Genomic DNA, 25519 nt, shown 5'->3' on the forward strand with positions numbered 1-25519 from the left:
TCTTAGTTTTTAAATTTATTTACAATTTTACTAATTTTCTCTTAATTTCCTTTTATTTATTTTCTATAATTTCACTTCCAAAAACTTTATTTTCTTAACATACAGGGTGATCCAAACTACGATCGTTTCTATGACGTAAGTCTCAAGCCTCTTTTTGGAATGCCTAAAGAATTAGAAGTAGCGAATATGAAATTGAGACTTTAAGGAAAGCAAATTAATTCGTAGGCGCAAGATCATTGCATGAGATAAGAACTTCCGATTCATTAAACAAAATTATCAAAAAATTTCTTGAAAGTAGGGAAATTAATTAAAAGGTTGTAATCAGTATGTCAGAAATAATCTCATGATTAATGGAGAACTGACGATTCCTTTTCACTTTTCACTTTCCATAACTTTCACAGTTGATATGTTCATTAGTTTTGTAAATTCTAATTTCATGGACATGCTATGTTCTTGTGGGAAATTCAATCGAAATTCCCTTAACATAGATATGCAAATTCCATACCCAAAAGGTTCCAGTACTTGCTATAATCTAGATAAAATCCAAACAAGGATCACAGTATAGAAGAGAGTGGCCATAAAAATATAATTTGAAAAGAGTCTTTATGTATTCAATTTTGGATATGAATTTATTTACCTGAAATACTGGAAAATTGACATAAAAAATGGAAATAAATTTATGGAATATTTTATTAACTTTACATTTGCCTTATATACATTTTTATGATACAGATATGGATATGGATTTATGTTTTAAATAATGTCATTATTTCGTTCATGTATAATGTGTAAAAGTTTGTATAATAAGCTGTATAATATGGAAAAAAATGAATGAGGATATGTATGAATACGTTTATTCTGTGTCTATGGTTAATAAAAAAATAATAGCTTCTTTTAACAAAAAGAATGTTGATCGTAAAACTGAATAAAAAACAAAAAAAGTCAACTTGTTGAGTACTAAAGATTATACATGTTGTATGCGGCAGCATTCATCTGAATATGAACTGTAATAATGTCCAAACAATTTAAATACTTTTGATGAACCGATGGACATTTACCCGGAAGGTACATGGTGTAGAAATGTCTGAAAATCCAGTCTCAAACCGACTTGAATATCGCCTTTGAACGACTTGTGCCTACCATATTTCATGAGTGTCCATCCCTTGTAACCCAAATTTCAAACAACTAAGTGACTTATGAACCATGACAGAAACCAAAAAATTGACTATAATATTTCATATATCTGCGAATCAAAATTCAAATCTAACTAAAACTAAACCCCAAAAAACAAATGCTGGCTATAAGATATGCATGCTTTAATTAAACGTCTTTTGCTTCGTGGGGCGCTTATCTTTCGATTATTCATTCGTGTCTTAATCCTAAAATTCTTGTAATACTTAACATCTACAATCTAAATTCAATCAGCATAAATTATTATTTTCAATTCTATAAATTCCTTAATAATTTTGAATACATAATGACTAGTTTTCAGCATTTTGATACGTATACCTATGTAGATCTTGATTCCTGAAGTTCCATTTCTCAACCATTTTGATTTGTTGGATGACTGACAACTTTCGGTCGTCGTGGTTTGCGGAATTTGCTTCCACTTGCGGAGCTATCATCCTTCTTCTTGATTGCATTTTGCATCTGTGCATTTAAAATTGGACAGTCGTATATATCCTCTTTATCATTGTCGACCTGCTCATAATATTCATGATCACGTTCTAAGCTCATAAACTCTTGAAATTCTTGAAAAGATAAGAAAAATGAAATCCAGAAAAAAAGGAAGAAATTCACAAGATTAGCCAAAAGTATTTCCAACAGCAAACTTCCGTGCGAAAATGCGGAAGTTATATAAAAAATTTCATAAAAAAATCTGCACATGAAAAAATGAAATTTAAATTAATGCTTGACATGAAAAAGTAACATAAACAGCACAACATAAATTTTAATGCAACATGTAAATACATTTGCAACATAAAGGAACAGAAAATACATAAAAATTGAAACTTCAATTTGAAGCTTTTTACATATTTTTTGGAAGTGACTTTTGTGAAGTTGATGTGAGAGTTTTGATGAGCTTTAGGTCTATTATCAGAAGCTAAAAATAAGGATTTTGGAGCCTTATTGCTAGTTCTTCCAATAGATTTACACTTCAACCAAATTTCAGCATTTATATCAGCAATTCTACAAGATTTTACGCAAAATGCCATGAACATTGTCCTGTATGTTGACACATTTGAGCAAAATCATTCAAATTACTAATCATTCCTGTACTTTCCATTGTAATTTACTGTAAAAAACCTTGACATTTTAAAACAACATCAAATTAGCTGAGCAGTCAAGCTAATTTCACAAAAGCCACAATATTTCATATTCTTTACATATAAATAAATGACATGACATATAGATAGAAAAGAAACATAGATCCATATCGCTTTATAGACGAATAAAAACAAATGCGAATTTAGAATTTGTATATTTGTGGATATATTTCATCGAATCGAACTACAAGCGCATGCAAAACAGTAGAATATTTTGATTTTACAACATTTAAACATTCTGTAACAGATAATAAATAGGACGCACAAGTTTACGTGAGACATACGTAAAACATAAAAATAAAATAAAATAAAATGAAGTAAAAATTACCCGCAACTGACAATTTTTTTACGTTTATTTTTTGATTTTTTTTATCTTCTTTTTTATGAATTTTTTTATTTATTTCTGACAACGATTTCGCTAATAAACTTCAATCTGCTGGATAATTTAAAATAATATCTGATGTAAAAATGACTGTGTATGTGTTCTTTATCTTTCAACAGGGCGATTCTACGTATTTTGATCGTCACTATTACGTAAGTGGCTCGGTTCTATTTTTTTGTATAGTTCAAACTATTCATATTCGCTCAACATTTTACTTCTCATCGCATCGATAAGAATTGGAATTAAATTCACAATTGGAGAAAGATTTTAGGAGGGTAATATAGTTGGAAGTTGTAAAGTGAGGCTTATTTCGGTTAAAATCGACTTTTGTCTTGAAGTCAAAATTTGATTAAAATAAGCCACGCTATATGATTTTCAACTATAATATTCTTCCGAGCGACACAAATGAAGTAGGCTTCAACACGATCCGCTAAAGTCTCCGCTAGAACTTCCTTTATTAATACCAAATGGAAATTGTCCATTTGCGTCCATATGACTGCCAAAAGTAGTGATTTAGCGGAGACTTAAAAAGCTCAGTGGAAGAGCCTTCTCATTTGTTTGACTCGGGTCCCTAGACTATATTCATCTTAGATTGTAGATTGCTATATGCAAATTTAGAAAATCTAGTAGAGAAATGCTTTGACGCAACTTTGACATTTATAGACTAAATATTAGTCTAATCTTTAATAAATCTCTGAAACATATTGAAAACCCTATCATAATATAGGAATATAGGAAGAAAAGATAATTTTGACATTGAAACTTTAAAATTTTAAATCTTATTTTATTGAACAATTTAAAAAAATCAACTTTACTTTAACAAATTTTTGAAAATCTGTTTGAACATTTGTAACAAAAAAATTAAAATTAAGTCTGGTAATATTGCACGTAAATAATTTAACAAATTGTATCCTTCATCATCTCATCTTGTCACAAATTGAGCATGTGCCAGAAGAAAAATGAGAAAGAACTTTTTAGAACGAAAAACTGAATTTTACTTAGACATCATTTGACCCACAATAATCGCACATTAGTCGCCCTACAAAAGTAGAGAAAAAGAGAATTTGACGTTAGAGGATTCAAAAATGTAAATAAATTTAAGGATTTGTTCATAAATTTTTGATCTGAAATGTGCTGGAAAATTATCTTATGAACAAATTCCTGAAACAACTCAAAACTTCTTGATGATGATGAGTATCAATAAATTATTGGACACAAACCGTCATCATCTCCATAAATTCTGGAAAGAGAACAAACGGAAACACAAATTTAGAAACTTCTCCTTTTACTTCTTTTTCTGATGTTATTGTATATAGATTTTTTGTTACTTGTGTGTCAATTAGAACTGTGATTAAAGGGGCCATTCACGAAATGAGTTTACTGATTTTCTAGTATATTTAAAACTTTTGTCTTTTATAAGAACTGATCGGTTCCGATTTTTTCAAAGTATGTCGATTTTTGAATAGCAAAACTCGAGCTGTCTGGTTTTTATGGGTGTATTTTGGATTATACTGCGTGATTCAGATCTTGATATGATCTGAGATACTATAGAGCTTGGACCAAATCAATTAGACCCTAAGTGAATCATTCAAGGCTCGAGGAAGGCCACACACTCTTGTTTAACTAGGATAGACCATTCATTGAAGGATTTTATTTATGTTATAGGCTCGTATATGACCTAAAAGACAACCCAAAAAACAAGGTCCAAAAAACCAATTGAAGATATTCTTAGTCATACCCAGCGAGAAATTTTCTAAAAATCATTAAAATTCAAAGAAGTAAGCCTCAAAACAATTGAAAAGTCCAGCTTAAATCAACAAAAACATGTTAAAGCTCACTAAAACAATTTGAACCAGGTGAAAAGATTTAAAAATAAACAAAAAAGTCTATTTTTGTTAACATTTGAGAAGATTTTTTATTAAAGACATTATCCACACGTGCAGCCAGCGCTCTTCTTCATCTTGCTGTTAAATATGTTTAAAAATCGAGGTTGTGTTTACGATAAAAAGTTAAAACGTGAATGGAAAATTTCACGAGTCTGTCAAATGTACGAATTTAAAGCAGCCCTACAATGATTCAATGGTATGACTATAAATATCATCAAATTGTAGCTGAGTTTGCTATTCCTTCTTACGAATTAAATGGTGATGTAAATAAAACAGAATATTCAAAAATTCCACGTAAGTTAAAATAATCAATTTATAATTATTATTATTACTATTATTCAATTAATGACGATATCGATAGCATAAACAACGACCGAACATTATCCCGACGATCAAAGCTTTACTCATAGCACAGCAAGTAAAACTGTTTATTCTATAAGAACACTACTTCATGTATGCTTAATGAACTTAAGTGCCTTTATGATTGTGAGGAATGAAACGCGATAATTGTTTCCTTTCTGTATTTCGTCTATATGGAGTCGAATTTTCCTCTGAATTAATTAGTGACTCGAAAATATATAAAGGAAATAATAATAATAAAAATAATAATAGTTATGTTTACTACTACTAATGTCTACTAATATTTTAGGATGAAAAACGGAAAATCGTGTGAGAATTATCCATAAATTATTCGCAGTTCAAACGATAAAGTTAAAAAACAAGTTTGAAAATTATTTGGTTTTCGTGCATGGAGCGCATTTTTCTGAATGATGTGGGAGCTGCCATACTTATTTTGCTATTTATTTGAACAATCTATGTCTAATAATCAGATAAAGAATTGGGTTCTTTTAGGCAGATTTTAAGATAACTGCTCAAGATAAAGACTAAACTAGGGTATGGTCAAAAACCTTAATTTTAAATGCGTATACGCATCTTTATCTGTAACTTAAAGTTCGTCTAACGCTGCAGTCTGCGTTTTTTGTCTAAAGGGCTGCAGTTTAAGACGAACCTGTAAGGTTAGGCAAAGAGACCGCTTTTAGGTACCATATGGGTCTTTCTGTACCATAAAAGCATACTCATTGCCTGTTATGGTTTAAATTTATGAACAATTCTCTTGAACTTTCCGTCAAATAAATTTTTTAAAGAGTAATAACAAAACTTGCAGTTCGTCGTTGTACTTTGCATAAAAAAATATAGAGAGTAATATGAGGAATTGGATAGTGAGTGTGTAAGTGTATGTGAAAATAGTGTGAAAAGGTTAGGAGGATTTATGAAGTATTTGAATGGAATCAGATGGAAATTAAAGATGGAATAAAAGATTGTTGTGAGAAGATTATTAATGGGAATGAGATTGAATAAAGTTATACTCACCATCAAAGTCAACAGTTCCAGATGAGTCAGTGTCAATTTCGGCAATCATTTCTAAAGAGGAAATGAGAAAATAGTTAAGATTTATTTGAAGGAACTAAGTATTATCACGTAAATTAATAAATCTTGGAACAAAACGTAATCCATTATGATTACTCACTAAATTACACTTGTTACTGCAATATTAATTTAGTAATTCATAAACTTACCATTCAGTTGATCACCTGTGAGTTGATCATCAAGAGCTGCGAGAATTTCACGTAATGATGATGTGGGAATATAGCCATTTCCTGTGTGTTAAGAATATTAAATTATATAGATGTTGCCAGGTACAACAAAAGCAAAGTTTGATGGGAAAATGGTCGGAAATATTAAAGGCTTTGAAGTGGAAAGGTTCAAGGAAGGAAGATCAAGAAGAGGGGTTGGAGAGCTGAAGGACATTTTAACTTAATGTTGATTAATGAAAAATGAACAAAGTTCATGGGAAATTTATCACACTCACCTTCCTTATCGTAGAGTCGAAAAGCTTCCTTCAGTTCCTTTCTGTTGGGAATAAAATATAGTAATAAATGTAGCAATCATCTTAAGTAGCGCCAAAAAGAAAAAAAGTCCAAATCAAAAAAATTAAATTATACATTATGACACAAGAAAGCAGTGTGAAATGTAATCGGAATTGGAAATGGGCGTGAGAACTTACTGGAGAGCTTCGTCGTCCTCTTCTGAAAAGTGTACGGCTACACGACAGAACTCATCAAAAGTTAATGTTCCTATTCCTTTTTATATTTTATTAGTTAAGCATTATTCCGGATGCGTACACGGGGGAGATATTTTCGTCAGGCACAAGATGAAGTAATGAGCATGAAAAGAAAGGAATAAAAATAAAAATTAGCTTTAGTGTTGAATTAATTAAATATCATGATCCTTGAAGTTTTTCTGTAATGAGAAGTTTTGGGGTCATAGCACGAGATACATGCTTCGTGGATTAATATATCTGACTTCATAAATGTGAATGACTCAAACATTTTCTACATCAAAATTCAGATACCCAAAAAAACGGAACCAGCGGGTCATCAAACCCTTTTCACTAATCATATCCATAACGGTCAGCATTTTAAACCAATTTCTGACATTTTTCATATTTTCATATCTTCTTCATCCATTCCACACGCGCAAAAAATTAATTTCATCATCATGATTTTCCCAGAAATAAAGAAATCAACTTCATAATGCCGTATAATCCCCTTACATCCCATCTCACTCATTTTAATTTCATTCATTCATGGAATAACAGAAAATGACATTTATGTCATGATGATATTTTAGCATTTAAATATGTTTGCGTTGCTGAAACAAAAAAATTTTTACAGTGATAAAGCTTTTTTCGCGATTAACTTTTGGAATATGCAACTGTGAAGCTTATTGCTATTGTTTTTGCAATGGATTTAGGATGTATTTTGAAATTTTCAAATAGGCAGGGCGGGGGGTACCTAAAGGGCATGCAGGGTTGTAAGAATTTAGTCAGAATTTGTAGATTTGGGAAAAGTAAGATCCACATGTTGGATGTACACTCCAGATCAGTAGAAATATGATGTTACGTTCCTCATCAACTTCACTGACTACACCTCTATGCTACTTAGTATGTATTCCCTTATATGTAGCTTAAAATTTGCTCTATCGCTAGGTCCGCTTGTCAATTCACGATTCCAAGTAGAATATTGTCTCGATCGATAGCTTCCTTCCATGACTTCACCCCTTAAAAGAATTGAATTATTTTTTATGATGGTGGGGGTGAATTAAATTTTAATCATATAAATAGATTGTAGCATTTGAGGTTGAAAAAGTAATAAATTCTGAATGTAACAGTCTTTTAAGACAGACTAAAATATGTAGCTAATAATCTTCAATTTAATGATGCTCATCAACTTCCATTAATTACCGCTAATAAGTGTAATCAATTTGTCAGAAGTCGTAAATGCAGATAAAGTCATGAGATGAGATTCATTTTGGAATAACAAAGTAATTTTTAGGATTCTGTTCTTATTATTTGAAAAATCTAGTCATTGAACTCTGTGAGTTGATTCATATATGAGCAATAGATTTAGAAGATTTAAATCTTTCAATCAGCATTTTCGTTCCTAAAGCTCTCAACGTATCAAGAACTTTTATGGCATATGAAATTTTTCAAGATAATTTATTGCATTTCATCATCATAAACAATCATCATTCTTTCCTTTTTTTCCTCCTCGTGGATATATCAAAACATTTCTTCACTTTTTCACTTTTGCCGAGTGTATTTCAAATGCTTTCAAAATTATTAAAATGCTGTGGAAATGGAAAGAAGGAAAAAAGTAGTCGAAATGAAAAATGAAACTTTTAAGATTTTTTTTATTCCTTTACAAAGGAAAACAGTTTTTTTTGCTTGAGATAAAGGAAAAAAGGAAAAATCAATTTATTAATGGCTTCAACATTTCAGTGTGTGTAGCTTGAAGTTCGTCTTTGAGGTGATTTTGTCAGATTTATTTGGAAGAATTTTGAAATCTATTTTGAATATTTTAGAAGAAATTGGCATTTATTCGAGTGATTTTGAAGTATTTTGGATGTAGAAATAGGGAAATGGTCGATCGCCACACCTTAAGATTAAGCTTATGACTACAAAGAGACTCAAACTAGGATGATATTAAAGAAAGATTCAGTTTTGACTTATAATGGACAGTTGTCTAAGAGTAGTCCACTTCTGGCAATATTTAAGGAAAACCATGGATCCAAATTGATCTGTTCGGCTGATTAAGAAAGGAAGAAACCACCCTAGTCTCAAAATTTCATCAGTTTCATGAACAAGCATTGAATCTTGGCTCCAAAATTCCAAATAAGTTCCAAATTTACAATACAATTTTCTAAGACTCTCATAAAACTATCAACTCAAGGGACTCAATTTCATTACATCTACTCATGAAAATAAAAATTTCTGCTGACATACAAAACAAGTGTGTGCCATGATTTTCCATATACTTATCATACAAAATGTAAGAATCGAGTGAACAAAAAAGACAAAAGAAAATGAAATATTACAGAATATATTCAAATAAGGTCAGAACAAAAATTATTATCATACTCATGCAAGTTGAATGTCTCTTTTTTTTGGTGGAAATTTACAATGAAATAATCTCAGTAAACACACCTTATTTGTTCCAGTGGATTGTTAGGAAATTGTCACATAAATATGAAGAATGTGGTTTTGTAGGCTCATAAATTCAGGCAGAGACGGTAATTGGTTGAAATAGGGATTCTCGAGTATTGAGGCTTACAATGCTTACTATACAGCACTAGTTAACATGCCCTAATCAAGAAAACAAAGAAGGAAATTTGAAAATTTGCTTCCATACTTTAAGAAGATTAAAAATGTCAATATTTCATTCCATTCTCTCCATCCACCTCCGTTCCTCTATCTCTGTATGTCAATTCGATGTTTCAAATAAACAGAACTACGAAGCAACATTTAAATTTGTATACAACAGCCTTTTTATGCTCACATTCTCATTCTTTTTTCCCATTTTTCGCCATTTGGCTACGACATTGATTTTATTTATTAGATAAATTTTGTAATTTTTCATTCGTTGTTCTTTATACATTTTTTGGAACAGGGTGGAGGTGATGGTGGTGGCAGAGACAATAATAAATGAAAATGATTTCATAATTGCTTATGACATTTGTTCTGCAAATGGATTTATTATTGACATTGAAATTATAGAAAATGATGAAGCTCCTTTTATGAGAATACAATTGGATATTTAAGTTTGAATTAGGTTTAAGGATCAAGGAGATGTACAGCTATAATGGAGATTAAAATTGAATTTTCCAACAGAATGTATTTGGCATATTCAAAAAGACCTTTCTCAAAAATAAAACGAGATCGAATGTAAATACAAAACTAATTTTGAATCGAATCCGAAAACAAATTCGTCATCTTCTGTTCATATTTCTTTTCTTAATTAAGAAAAATGATTTCTCATGCATTCATCTGACTTGTTCAGTCTGTTTCTTACATCCATAACGATCATAAAAAGGAGCAAGAAATAACAAAGTTTTAAGCTAAATTCTTATTTTTAAAATAAATGTTGTGAATTCATTAAAAAGTTTTATCTGCAGCTTCTCATTTCGAGTTTTGGAACTAAAAGCTGTGAAACTGAAAAACAACAAGATTCTGTCGTAGAGTTTGGAAAAATCGGGAAGCTGATACATAACAAGCATATTGAAAGTCCCAAGAAATATTATAAAAGTCAAGTTCTGATTGCTGATTTATATGACCAAATACTCAATTTGTGTATCAGCCTCAAAGTGTCACGCTAAATAAAATTGCCGCGAATTTGTCACTTGACAAATGCACTTCAAGCACTCTATCCTCTGACTTTTCAACCAACTTTATCCTCAACATCCGCTTTATTGCAAAAATATAGTGCTAAAACTTTTTCCATGTTCTATGCATTAAATGCAATTTTCTTCTCAAACGAATTAAGTGAGTGAGCGCTTTTAAGTGTGTGTATAGTTAATTCCATTCCAAACTATACGAAAAAGTAAAACTTTTTACTCGAAGAACATAAAACGGTTTGAATTATACAAACATTAATTTTGCAGAAAAAATAGAAACAATACCGCATATAGCTCGATATATACATACACACACGATTTAGTAATAACAGCATTGTAAGGAGAGGAAAAAAGGAGAACAAAACAGTTTAACACTTTAACATAGTTGAGGACTTAATTAAAATAGCATTTACTTCATTTTATATTTAGTGCCTTAGAGCATAGCTTATGGAAATGTTAAAACGTTTGTTGGACAAGGTACATTCTCTATTTTAACAACTGCTACTTCTCATACCAATTTTCGTCAGAGTTGGATGTTCTCATTCTCTTGATAATGCATGATTCAGCATCCGAGGTGTAGAATAGAATGTGATGTAGATTTGGTTGATGATTGCTACATCCTTCAACAAAGCACAAACCGTCCAACTCTGCACCTTCATTCTTGAATGCTAGACAGCACATAAAATTCCATTATTCATCATGTTAGTTGAAATGAAAATTTCATTAAATGCTCACTCAGTCTCACACGATTTTTGATAGATTCTCGTTCCACTACTCTGCCAACACCTCATACCTTGATACCTCGCGCAAGGCATTGAAAATGTGACAAATTTTAAATTGAAATGCTCTCTCGTATTTTTGGTGATAAATTGAAAAATCTCATTATGAAAACGACAATAAATATGCAAGGACATCAATCATTTGACAGATGTTCATTAAGTGTGCTGTTGGGGAATGGATGTCTATCGTCGTTGCATATTATTAGCATTGGTAATTTTTAAATTGGATTTATTTTTTGTGTTAATGAATTTTAGAACAGATTTTAAATATTTTTTTGTGGAAAATTGGATGTCAGAAGTCAGAAGCAACTGTGCAATAAAGATTCAATTACTGTACATAGCATGAATTAAGCAGTAAATTGAGACAATATTGTGAATAAATTTTCACAAAATTGAACCCTTTTCTCGCACATTTACCCATGAGAGCATAACAAAAGAAGAATAAGATTGTCAAAAAAAAATCCTTTAACACAATGGAAGTGGAAGCACATATGAAAATAATAATAATAAAAAATTGGTAATGGAATTATACATGAATTCTGTCTTATTTTTCTGTCAAGCACAACAATTTTTTTTATATGTGTATGCTGGATCCTTCTTCTTTTCGTTTGACACACACAAGCATATATTCAGCTTTCATATTTTTTCATGCTCCACCGAGCAACGATAAATCAAGTGAAGCAGTTTTTTGAGAAAATGAAAGTTTTACTCGGTATAGTCTTCGTGGGAAAATTAATCCTTAGAGTAATTTTGGGAAAATTTCTGAGGCTTAAGACAATTTATTTGTAGGAAATTTGAGTATCTCGAGAATTTATGGATTATTAATTAAAATTGGTTTTTCTACCTGTTTTTTAAAAATTGAAGCTTTAAAATTAGAGAGAATTTTGTGGGTCCATCCTAAAATGTGGTCCATAAAGGTAGGCTTTGACCTTTAGAGTTATTAAATGCCAAAAATTGCAATTTAAAGCATTTTGCCAAATTTAGAATCATTACTTCATAACTTTTGGACATCACTAATGAACAACCCCCCTTAAAATCCTCTTAACAATGGAAAAAGTCACGAGGGTGATGCTTTGTTGCTACTTTTTTCCCATTTCAATTCACTCTTTTATGTGCTCAATTTTGTGGAATCGAGGACAATTTTCATTTCAACTTTATTCATTTTGTTGTATTTTTTTGATAGAGGCAAACAAAATGTACAGAATTATGAAAAAGTTGAAGTGGATACTTTTTGTGGCAGTTCTGATAATGTGAAAAAATTAAAAATAAAATGAGAAAGGAAATGAAAATTTGACTTTTTTCGAGAGAGAAGGAACTTAAAAGTTTAAAGTAGATTAAGGGAAGAGAATGAAGAAATTTTTGTTGCGTAATGATTTATGAACAATGGGCCTTCTAGGAAGAGCTTGCTTGTTAATATGGTTGACTAGCTTTATTTTGATTTTAATGGATACAAATCAAATCAGAATGGTTTTTAGAGTTTTTCTTGGAAGTAAATTGCGTCGGATAACGAAATTTTTGGATGTTGAAACTTTGCGGTTGTGATTATCGTATCTATACTCTAGAGCTCCATTGACTGAATATTCTGCTACATATAATCCATTAAGTTCACTGTCAAGTTCACAAAACCTGAGCGCATCTTCATGTAGATCAATTAAATTAGTCTCCAAACTCACTGATAAAAGTCATCATCATCATAAAGCATTTTGTAAGGAAGTTCATTACTTTCATCCATCAGTCATCCATCCTTCTTCTTCTTCTTCCTTCACATTTTCTCCTAAAACTCTCATCAAACATAAAGAAAATATTCTAATATATAGACGATTTTCTATATAATATCCAGCATGAGATGCTTATGTTATTGCCAATATGACAAAACGAAGAAGAGATGACATTCGGAAAAAATAACAAACAAGAAGGAAAAGATGAAGAAAGAAATGATTCCGGAATATTGACACAATGAGAAATGGATATTTTTTCTATGAAAAATCAGCATAAGTGTATTAAGTCGTCACATTAATGCTTGCAACATTTCCTCTATTATTCTTGGAAAAGTTTCGTTTTGTTAAGGCGTTTTGATGCTTCTTGTGTGGGTACAATGGAGGCAGTTTCTATGAAAACATTAGCCATACCCAAATTCGTCATGTATCGATTGATAATTCACGAGAAAATAGCATTATGCTTACTCACTTACAATTCAAATATCCTGACTACTCTATGAATGATTGATATTACTGTTTGCTCATTCACTTCCTCTTTTTATATCAATGCAGTCATTGTTATTTAATTATTCCTCCATTTATATGCTAATTACCATTGATTTATTGAATTTGTCCCACACTTTCAACAGTCTCTCATACTCAATACTTGATTAATAATCTCATATTTCTTCTCATTCATTCAGTGCCTTTTTTATATATTCGGAAGTAAATGAGAAAAGCGCACGATTCGCACATGAATGAATTTAAATAGAGTAAAATGTAATAAAGAAGTTTATCATCGACATGAGAGAGATGTCGAGAATGAAAGAAAGAAAATTGTGAAGAATAGGAAGAAGGAATAAGTGATTGATTGATTGTAATGCAAAAGATGCGATTCATAAATCAATGTGATGTTATTAACCCAGTTTTTTGTGTTTGAAGTGATTGGCGTTCGCGTGGCGAAATTGGAATTAAAGTGGATAATTAGGAGATGAGACTTAGACACTTAGGAATGTGCCTGATTTCTTATTATTTATGACTAATATCAGGGGGAAATGTAGGACTGAGGTAGAGTTTTCAGCCCTACTATATTTTAGCAATATCGATACTCATCAGTACTCAGTATCATATACAAATTGAACCATTCAGAAGGGGGAACAATGGATATTCAGGAAGAGGAGGAGAGGAATCCATACAAAACAATTTCAAAAATCCCCAAAACCCCTCCCTACTTCCTTAAAATTTATTGCTTTCAATTAAAAATATCATTCAAAAAATCCTGACCACACCGAAAAATATAAAGCAATTCCTGATTCCCCCACAATTGAAAAGCAATCAGACATGAATCATAAATTTCAGCAGCCACTCATTGATACCAAATTGTAAAAATTCATAGCTTTTCCCCACAAAATAACGTGATTAATCTCTCTTAATTTCACAGTCAGAAAAATTATTAAAACATGACAAATGGGATGTGATAGAAAAAGATGAAAAACTCTTAAATTCGTGATGATTTACAGCTATTCATTTTAATCTAAAGAATTTGAAACATTTTCTCGACTGTGAAAAATATTTCATAACAAATAATTTGATTTTCATAATTTTTCTTCTTTATCGTGAATGATGGTTGAGTTGAAGAATTTGTCTCATGGGATAGGAAAGAAGTAGGAAGGAACATATGTTCATATGAACGATCAACATGAGTTAAAAATGTCCATTCATCATGTCAATATTAACAAATTTTCAATTATGTATGACAGATTTTTGGCATGATACAAATTAAATTGAAATTTAATAAGCCAACAAAACCAATTAAAAGGAAATACATTGGAAAGCATGAAAAGTTTATGTGTCTGACTGTATTTATGACCTACTATTTATACCAAAAAAATAAAATACAATTCATTAAAAACCATACACGCATGTATACAATGAAAATCGTAAAGATTTATGGTATCAAATAGGTATGGCATATCAAACTCTCGCACACACATTATGCTGTATATTTTATTTCATTTTATTATTCTCTCACTCACGATCCTCTCCAGGTGACATGCACGCTATGGCATGCCATTTTAATGTGATTTTTACGACCTTTAACTGTTTTCTCGGAAAAAATTGGCTACTTAAGGCATTTTGTGTGGTCTGTGATGTGATAATTGAGTGCTCAATAGCTTTTATACTGAATTGGAAGCTGTAGCTTCTGTATTTCTAATGGAAGAGGAACTCATTAATATAAAATGCGCTACAGTCTCTCATCAACTGTATGGCCGGGTATTTTACTCTACATGCTATCGCAGTCTAGTCAGCACTGTATGTGAAATGGTTATAATCATTTAAATGTTTCATATGCCACTTGAATATTTATTCGCATACATTTACATCTTTTTTACATAATACAAAACGACCGCCACTAAAGGGTACCTTAAATTGAGATTTAATTTAGCCTATTTTATGGTTTGTTTATGAAAAATTAAAGCGAGCAGTTTTCTTCTTTACCATGCTTTAAGGTAGGGATTTTTCTTTATTATTATTCCGTTCCTTTCTTCTTTTTTGATGCCGTTAATTTAAATGAGCGTTTTCCGATTCTTTTTTAATTATTTTAAGTGGAGTAAATTAGCGATAAAAATTGTTTGTGTGCTTTGTTGCCTGTGCGGCTCATCATAGACATAAGTGAGCCGGTTTTTTGCCCGAACGGTACGTTATAGTCGCGTAAGAATCGCTTTGTCGATGTTGATGACGATCTTTTTGCTTAATTCTGTTGAATTTTCAGTCAGGCTCTATCAAACTATTACTAAAACTTGACAAACTTAAGCAAAGTTCGGTCAAAAATTCCTTTAAGCCACACCGTCTCACAACGGCCGTTTAAGCTCCGAGTGAACACAAATACGATAAAATTAGCTAACGGCAAGTTAATGTCTAGTTCTAACGTAATATTGTCCACTTGACAACCCATTTAACGGCATGAAAACGAGATTTATTCTCATCTTATGCCGCACAGGTTGGATGAGAAGTAAAAAATGTTTCTAAGAGTAAAAGTCAACAAAATGGAATAAAAATTTGATGTATAAGATTATAAATTATACGGCTTAAAGATGAATTTAAGAGGATTAATAGGTAATAAATTTCAAATTCTCTAGACTACTTTATACCTCGTCCACTTATGTTCACGTATTTTGTATTATTTTATGCTAATGAAAGGGAAGTCATCAAGTTTAGGAGTAATTTGACAAATATTCTTAGAATTTCCTTACCGCCTCCAAGAATTCACCAAAATAAGCATCAATATTCATCACATGAAAATTTATATTCAGTTTGACATGCTGCTGTCAACACATTCCAATAAATGTGTCATGTGGTCAAATATTCTACATTTTTTTTTCTCATATTTTATATGGCGACATTTCACCTATTATCTATCATCTCCACCATTAATAAATGACATGTCTCATTAAGTGGCGTACGAAAATTCCTACAAAGTTAATTTTGGAAGGTCCCGCAAGAAGAAAACGTGATATCAAAATAACAAAATTAAAGTTATTTTTACATAAACATGAGTTTGTGTATGTGTCGGAACTTCCAACATTGCATGTGATCGTGAGAAAAATTTATGAGACTCATAATTCCCATTTTTTTACGTATACATGACATTGGATGGAATAATTTTTAATCATTCGCACGTTTGGGAGAGGCAAAAATAGTGGAAAATGATGGCAATAAAATATATTCTCAGCTCACTTACTATTTTGCTTGGACGTGATTCAGAGCACACCTAGCAGGTAGCATGTAGTTCGAGTTAAGAAAATGAGATTCTTTATGTTATTTGAATGAGTTTTGTGCAGCTTTAAATTATTAAAAATGCTCAAAATATCCATAAAATTACTCATTCCTATATCTAGCGCCACACTCACACAAAATACAGAAACATCCATAAACAGATCATAAAATAAAGACTAAATTCATTCGTATGTTGTGTCATGGGTAAAATAAATTCGAATAAAGTATTAGGAAGTGATTTATGGACGACCGAAGGTCATGAGAAATTTTTCTCATCAGTAAACTTCCAGGGCAAGCAGAAAAGAATCTCAATATGATTGATGAAAAAATAAATATTTTTCTAATAAGAAACTCACCTTCCGTATCTTCAGCTGATAATAATCTATCCAATTCACTATCATCATATGTATATCCCAATGTGTTTAAGATTAAGCGAACCTTCTCTCTTTCAATCTTGCCGGATTTATTTGAATCAAACATTGTAAATGCCCGACGAAGTACTGGATTGATGGATGGATGTAAAGTTATTTAATATGACGAGGGATAGACAAAATATTTAGGTTCGGAAAATTAGAATTTTTTTTCGGACTACTGAGATTTTTTTGCGAATTTTTCTACATTTTGTCTGAATTAATTTGTATTTTAAGTATGCTCAATACTCTATCGTCACATCGGATGACGGTATGGACCAGTGGTGAGCAACCTTTAAATTTTCTTGGTACAACTTGGTGTACCTTAACCGAAACACCAAAATATATGGAATTTCTAAGAATTTTTGGCTACTCACTAGTGTGCCGCAGCACATAGGTTTCCCAGCACTGGTATTGACTTAAATTCCATAGAAAAATACGCAAAAAACTTCAATAAAGTCTGGAAATTTTCAATTAAAATTCACAAGAAATTAAAATTAAAATATATTTCTTATATAAATACTCACATTGAACATGTTCATCATCCATTTCCTAATTTCATTAAATTCATTTCCATTTTTAAGTATTTTTAAACATGCAAATTGAAAAAAGGAGGAAAAATATTCAATTAAACTTTTTTTTGGCTCATAATTGCTTTCCTTAATTTCATTTAGCTTATTTCACTAGCAGTGGAATAACTAAAGCAGCATAAAATGGATATCAAAATGAACAAAAATTGTTTGCTATTTGTGGCTTAATGCAAAATATCTCCATCTCACTTCTATATCCTTTAAACTCTTCTTACTTGGAATTTTATACATTCACGAACATGTCGAATTTGATAATATACATGAACGATAATTGAAAATTCTTTTTGCTTAGCATGTATGTATCCACGGAGCGTGAGTTTTTACAAGGTGCAGTTTCTAGACAAGGAATTGGATTAGGAAATCGACTCGAATTTTTTATGAAGTCGAGTCAAATTGGGTTGACTTTTCTATTCAACATCCGAGATGACTTCGAGCTCTATTTAGGAAGCATCGACTGTATATCCTGCAAATTGATGTTTTTTAGCAGTATATTGCGATATTTCATAATTCTCAAAAGGCACACGTCAAAGAAATGGCAAAAATCTAACGCCAACTCAGCTTGACTAGATTTTACCGAATCTGGTTAAAAACCAGAGGTATTCCAGTCAAAGCGCTATATTTTTCGCCATATCGACGCCGTACGTCTTCCTGGTTTATTGGTGGTATATAATAGCAGTCGTTTTATAGCTTTCAATCCTCTTTAACGACAACTGCGCTAACATATCCCTCATAAAAATCACTTCCATTCTCATTATATTATTTTATTCATCATACATACTCAAACTAGTTGTTTCACATTGTTCATCCGAAATTTCATGCAATAAAATATTCATAAATCATTTTTGTCGTTGATATTGCATTTAAATGATCACTATCATCACTACGAATGTTCTTTTGTCACACAATATTCAGTCATGTTGATTATCGTTCATTTTTCGAAAGTTTGATTGAAAAAAATGCTTTATTGTTTTTTCGTGATTTTCATCCTTCATGCTACGATTGGAAATGAAGTTCTTGTACTTTATTACACAATGAATAACTGTTTTTGTTTTGTTGAATAGGAAAAATTCATACAAAAATGAAGAATGACAAATGCTGGTGCTTGATAGAGTTGAATATATTTTATCGTCAATTCTGATAGCTTTATGGCACTTTCTAGCACAGTTTGAGAATAGCGACATGAAATGTTGAGACTCAAGTCATGCAGATTATGAATTAATTTATAAATGACTTCCAATCAGACCAGAAAAATCCCAGATTTTTAACAACACACTAGAAATATTATTTTGATCATTCCACAAATTCTTGCCTTTCACATTTAATTAAAAAGTCACCCACATGCTTAATAAATTTGCTACAAAAAATCCTCTACATTTTTCGCAGTCTCAAAATTCTTAAATTTTTCTTGGAAACAACAATTTTTTTAATTAAATTAAAGTCGCTGAAACTTGTCATTTAACGTCTTAATCCTGTTTAATCCTTTTTATCGTCAGCCATTCACTATCTTGTAAATATTTAATTAAGTCAATTTGTATAACGAAATCCTTAACACTTTTGTAAATTCCACTAATTTTTCAAAGTTCATGAATGTCCATAATATCCTTAAAGTAAGCCAAATTTTGGAGATATTTTGCCAAAGTCCATCAAATTTTACATGACTTTTTCAAATTTCAATTCCAATAAAGTCCAAAATAGCTACTAACATGTGTCATGTTGGCGAATAGCAATCAATCTAAAAGACACTACAAAACTTCACAAAAAGCACAAAGCTCAATTAAAATAATGAATTTCTCCTCCTGCTGACACTAACTTTATGAATTCACTGATTTAAAAGAATTTAAAAATTATTAAATTGACTCGTAACCAATATGCGATTTTTGTGGAATGTCCACAAAAAAATTCTTTTTTTAACCGGGTCGGGATGACTGTTTGACTCAGAATTAAGTTGATCACGAATCAAACAATTCTGTTCAACTGAAGGAGAAATTAAATTTTCATTTGGATTTTATATTTGAATTAAAATGTAAAATGAAAAAGAATATACGGCAGATACACACATCAAAAAACCTAAAAGATACAAGCCTTAGACATTCGACACAAAATCCTCTTCTTGATTCTCTTCTTATGTACAATCGTAAACGAATTTTTTTATTTTATTTTTTAAATTTTTTAGTCGCATTTTTTGCAAGCAACTATACATGACGAAATGGAATCACATACAGTTTAGTCAGCTTCTGAAATGGAGTTACTAAATTCTGCTGATTCAGTTCTTTTATTCGTATAAAATCAGCTGAGTGTGAATGGACTATTCTTAAATTTATCGCATTTAAGCTCATTATCAGGGTTGTCTCAACTGTGTGCAGTGGCAAGAACTCGGAAAAATTGTGCCGAGTGCTGCTACGGCTGTAGAGTAGAGATTGAAAAGAACTGCTCTATATTGTGAAATCCCATAAAATAATTTAGAGATCAAGGATTCAAAACAATTTTGAATATGGCTTTTTGGTGTCATAAATCATGACATTTTGAATCCGAAAAACTCGTAAATTTTTCAGTATACAAGCAAAAGACAACAACTAAATTCCATTGTAGATCGATAATTTCTGGGATCAGTTATGTAATCAGTACATAAAAATTTTTATTTGTTACACCAAATTGATTTTTATGTTGTTGTTAAAATAAAAAGAAGTGAGTGGGGTATAAAATGTTACAAAGAAGTACTTACTTGATCCGATGGTTTAGAATTTTGTGGATATTGGCTCTAATTTGCATAAAATTGGGTAAAATACATGATCAAAAGCGCCACAGCCAATGTCGTCCCTAAAATGTCTAATTCTACTCTATTCTTCCATAAAAATTCCTAACCTTGCTCCAGCATCTAAAAATAATCACAGATAGAATCGCTTCATTCATAAAAATTCCAAATTCAATTCACAACTCGAAAAATCTTTTTTATTCTTTTCTTTCATATCGAATAAAAAAGAAGAAAACAGAGTCAGTGTGAAGTTTCTTCTCTTTTTTCCTTTATATTCGGTTTCACACAAGACGATATTATTATTAAACTTTATTTTCCAGTAGGTTTCACAAGGGGGGTTATGTGGAGACGCATTTATTGCTTTTTAAAATCGCCGTACTGAAGAATTTCCCTCATTTCAATTTGAAATATATTTAATTGATATTTTGCGGACGTGTTTTATGTCAACATGTGTATAGTATGATGTGATAATGATGAGAGTTACGAGGTAATTACTCCTTCAGGAAATTGGTGTCCAGAAAATGAGACGTGCGCCATTGAAGTGATATTCATAACAATGATTTAAATGTCAATTGAGCTATTTGCTAGTTAAAGCTGTCCACCCTAGAATCACCTCAAATAATCTCGACTACAGTCTGCCGTAATTATTCATAATTAAATCTGATGTGGAACAAACAAAAATTCCATATTTTTAATTAATAATTTTATTACATTACATTGAAGTACATCTCTCTCGTGTGTCATATTTTAACAATCACTTAGTACTTAATGAACTGCGACATGATGAATGCAACAACGTATTCTGCAACATTCACACGCTAACCAAACAAATTTAAATGATTAATTTAATTAAATTTCCTTAAAAAAATCTTGTGTACAATACAAAGCGTGAATTCTTGATGTTGAACTTGAAACTTAATAGTGTTTGCTCAAGAGATAATATTTCAAAATGTAGTCAATGACCTAATGTATGCATGCTTCTTACTTGCTCAATTTGGTCTCTTCTTCTTCATGGTATGCTTATATTTTGATGGAAATTCTACAAAAGAGTGCCTGGAATTTTTTGGACAATGGGCAATGTCACTTTGTCATTCAGGTATACCATTTTATCGTACTAGAGTTGTGCATATACCGTACCGTACCATAATGTACCTATACAAATTTATACTTTTCCATACAAAATTCGAATTAACTTCGGACTTGGACATAAAAATCCCAAAAATTATCGAAAAGTACTCAGTCACACTTTGCATAGCAACATGCGCCACACTTATACAGTCTAACACCAAGCTGCATACATATTGCCTTCGTATTCTTATTTATAATGTGGCAGTCTTCGCTCAAGAATTTTCCTTTACTCACTCGCGGGTGGATGGAAATTATTTAGTAAAAGAAGAAAGAATGTTGATGAATATAAAAGTGAAGACTGTTGATGGTTTTGTTTGTTTTATTTCTGGGTGACTTTGAAGAAAAGTATGTTTAATAATAGACTATGAATAAATTTATCAACTATTGTTGTCAAATTAACACGAAATGAATGTGGGTTGAGTTAATTGGAATGAGAATTTTCAGGTGTCCAGAGTGACTTGTTCTCAAAAAAATGTGAACTATGTTATTGATCCAAAGTGAAAAACTGTGTATCTTACTCATGTATCACGGATTTTTATTTGATGACATTCAAATGAAATTACTCATTTTTTGACGACTCAAATTCATACATATCATCATCATCAAGCCTGTATGTGATTTTTGATGAATGTGAGAATTAACACATTTAAAGAAAAATATTACATTGTGTACATTCGGAACTATGACACCAGCTGTTAATATATATAATGAATTTCTATGACTGAAGATTTTCCAAATGTATTCGGATATTCATGTCAAAATAGAAAAATAAACTTAAATTTACACTTTAATAAATGTTCTAAATTTTATGACAAATTGCCGTTTAATTTAAAAACGTGCCTATGCCTAATGTTGTTTGTAAACCGTATGCTTGATTTAAGATTTATGGTTATTATTTCTAAAATATGATAAATTTTTCCAAAAATGTTCGAGTTATTTGTTGATTTGATTAATAATGACTAAAGTGTGATGGCAATGAATCTACTTACCTTGTAGGTGGAGGGGAATTTGTTTGCAATGTAGAGCTCAATGGGGTGTTTCTTAATGAGGTTTTGGAGCAAAATAATGAATTTTAGACCCTTTTCGCTCCCTTCTCAATAAAAAATGTCCAAACTTCTCCACATCTCCTTAAAATTCAAACGTAATGGATGAAGGAGAGGGTTGGACGTACTTAGAACAATACTACAACAGGAATTGACCTAGGCATCATTTACAGACTCCCCAAAAACTTCATACCTAAGTCCACAATATGCAAATATCCCTTCAGACTAATCTCATTCCGCAAACCATAAATAAATTCCTATCATCTTCCTTTAAAGCATCCACGATCATCTAAACAAAATTTTACGATAATTTGTTTTCTTTGAAGACATCAAGAAAAATTATCATAACAGCAGCGATATGATTAATTCAAGCATGCAAATGATGACAATATTCTTATATCTGTCTGGTCACCCAATCATAATTCCAACAGTGCGACTTATATCACCATCAAAATGAGATTTTTCTTTCTCTGTTGCTTGCTTGCTCTCTCTCCTTCCATCCATTCTTTCCGTCTTCAAAAAAATGCTCGAATGAAAAAATGTTTTTGATTATTTTAGTTGTGGGAATATTTTTATATATCTACATTTTCATTATTATTAATGTGATGATATACGAGGCACTTATTTTCTCAAATTCACAAGAAATGTGTTGAGTTACCGGACTTCTCGCAATGGACTATCAAAATTTATTTTTATTTTATCAAGTTGATTTACTCACTTTTCTTTCTTGTGGATGAAAGAGGGGACAAAGTATGTCTCGTTTGCTATGCTGATAAGAAGAACTGTCGGAATACAAAAGTATTAAGTACATAAAAAAATATGACTGAATATTTTGTCGTATGATGTGTCAGTGATGCTATTTTCATTGTGGAAATATTTTCTTTCTGTGACTTGATATTCATGCATAATGAAAATATTTTTTACTACTGATGAAAGTGGAGTTGCCAAAGTTTTGTTGCTCGAGAATACCTGTAGCTATAATTGAACCTGTAGCTACATATATTGATGCATATTTTAGAAAGTGAACTAGGGTAAACATGTGATTAGTATAATAGATGAGTGCATGGTCATAAGTTATGACAATAGATATACAGAAAGCTATTTCCAAACATAAAGTCATTATTGAGTCAGTTAATCGAAACTGTAGATTTACAAACTGTAGTTAAATTCAGATCCAAAATCCGACACCAGACCGGCATGACTTTGAGATGGTGCCGGGTTCAAACCAAATCCGATGTCAAGTCAGAGTCACGTCGACCTCGAGCCGAATTTTTGTTCGATCTGTACTATTCAGGAACTTAGCGAAATCCTTTGGATAAAGGATTCTAGTTATTATGTCCACTTGGCTGCCACATATGGACAACATCTCAACATATGCCGACTAGAAATCCTTCAAAATTATTGATGTAAATTGAAGCCACAAGCCATTATTTCCTAAAAGACTGCGCAAAAAAGAGAAAGCATAAATCTCCGAGAAAGAAGACATCAGGTGAAAAAGGAACAAATTTTTACAGACAAAATGAATTTGAGTTCATAATTTATATTCTCGACCTTGTGTACGATATTTTCCTACAATTTTCTTTTAATATGATATCTGTATATGCTCAACCTTAAAATATGTGGAAGAGGGAAAAAATTGTTCATTCATGCTTTTCCGAAAAAAAAAGTATGTAAGAGTGGAAATACTGCGGAAATGAATGGAATTTTCTCCTCTCAGGTGGAATTAATGTGGAAGATTTTCAAGGATAATAACCAATTTTTGAGGTTATGGGCCAGAAGGACTGCATAATGCAGAAAATTTATTGTCTGTCAACACTGCTGTATATTTTGGAATTTCGTACAAAATTCCAAATTTGTACCTTACATTTCTTACACTTACTATTCCTCTTATTATTTAGTATATATCCACAAATACTATTTCTTGCATGACTGTTGAACCAAAAATACAAAACATTAAATGCTTTTAGAATTTCAGAGTTAAATACAGAAAATATTTTATTGCATTATTTATTTTATGGAATTTTTTTCATTTTCTAATCTACATTATCGTAGCGAAACGACATTAATTAATTGGAAAATTCCAAAACTATATTTAATCACACAAAAAATATATCCAATAATTAATTTTCCATATTTTTTATGTGTGAAATTAATTCGATGATTTCAACGAGCAAAAACACACAAGAAAGAAAAATTTTCAAAAATGTCCAATAATTCATGATATTAAGCATTTCCATTTCTTATTTATAGGCACGCAATAAGCCAGCTGATGGAAGTCACATTGGCAAGCAAGTAAGTTTACGACTATAAAAACTACTTTCTTAATTACTTCACTAACGAGCCTTCTTTTCCTTAATTATAATCAGCGTGAGAAAACACCAACTCCCGGCCATAAAGGTCAATCAACAAAACAGCAAGCGCATTCAGCGAAGCAGCCGCCAATGGGTAAACAAGCACCAGGCAAACAAGGTAGCATCTCCATTTCAAAGGGCTCGATACAAAAGTCAGCATCGTCGATAGATGGTATGTATTGGTTCCTGAAATTATTTGGAACCTACAGTTCCTGTCAATTTTTCTCTTTCAACCAAAATTAGATCATCTCAGTTTGGTTATCATAATTCTCAACGATGATTCAAATCTATCATAGACTCTGTAATTAGACCATCAAAAAGATTAATACAAAATTCAATAAAAATCACATGACTAACCATATCATGTTCTCTCATCTTTTCCTAGATGGACGTGATTACTATCCACCAGCACCAAAACCTGGTCAGCGCAACAAGAAAAATAAGAAGAAGACGTACGAGCTTTATGTCAAAATTGATCTTGTAAGTAACTATAATCAGATTCTATTAGTTTTTGATGCCAGTCGGGGAGCAATTTGAGAGGATTTTTAACTGATTGTGCTGCTTTTTATCGGTCAACGAGATTGTGAGCTGACAATTTGTGAAGCATTTTGCCATGGAAATTTCTCAATTGTAAAGAAAATTGAGTATAAATCATACCTTAAAT

The 25519-nt window shown here is 31.2% G+C and overlaps 2 protein-coding genes across 6 annotated transcripts in view; one reads left to right on the forward strand and one right to left on the reverse strand.

Moving 5' to 3' along the window:
• Positions 1–25519, forward strand: part of LOC139087878 (uncharacterized) — a 141973-nt gene that overhangs the window by 91208 nt on the left and 25246 nt on the right. For all 3 annotated transcript variants that reach the window (XM_070636833.1, XM_070636832.1, XM_070636831.1), the window contains 3 exons: positions 24755–24796; positions 24871–25027; positions 25241–25335. In XM_070636833.1, coding sequence (XP_070492934.1) covers positions 24755–24796; positions 24871–25027; positions 25241–25335 — 294 coding nt within the window. The remainder of the gene's footprint in view (positions 1–24754; positions 24797–24870; positions 25028–25240; positions 25336–25519) is intronic.
• On the reverse strand, positions 836–19575 carry LOC139087848 (troponin C-like). Of its 3 annotated transcripts, XM_070636783.1 has the most exons (9): positions 19285–19573; positions 17519–17543; positions 16938–17081; positions 6661–6736; positions 6466–6506; positions 6173–6253; positions 5967–6017; positions 3930–3949; positions 3458–3748 (listed from the first exon to the last, which is right to left on the reverse strand). In XM_070636783.1, exons 1-9 carry the CDS (start codon positions 19291–19293, stop codon positions 3740–3742), a joined length of 456 nt encoding a protein of 151 aa, XP_070492884.1. In that variant the 5' UTR covers positions 19294–19573; the 3' UTR covers positions 3458–3739. The 3 variants fall into 3 exon arrangements, with proteins under 3 accessions (XP_070492882.1, XP_070492883.1, XP_070492884.1); XM_070636781.1 differs by lacking the exons at positions 3458–3748; positions 3930–3949 and adding an exon at positions 836–1751 and having other exon boundaries at positions 19285–19575; XM_070636782.1 differs by lacking the exons at positions 3458–3748; positions 3930–3949 and adding an exon at positions 838–1751 and having other exon boundaries at positions 19392–19574.

This window comes from Chironomus tepperi, unplaced genomic scaffold (assembly GCF_022539635.2).
Source record: "Chironomus tepperi strain 1889 unplaced genomic scaffold, CSIRO-AGI_Ctep_v1 contig_137, whole genome shotgun sequence".
In the NCBI taxonomy this organism is placed as follows: domain Eukaryota; kingdom Metazoa; phylum Arthropoda; class Insecta; order Diptera; family Chironomidae; genus Chironomus; species Chironomus tepperi.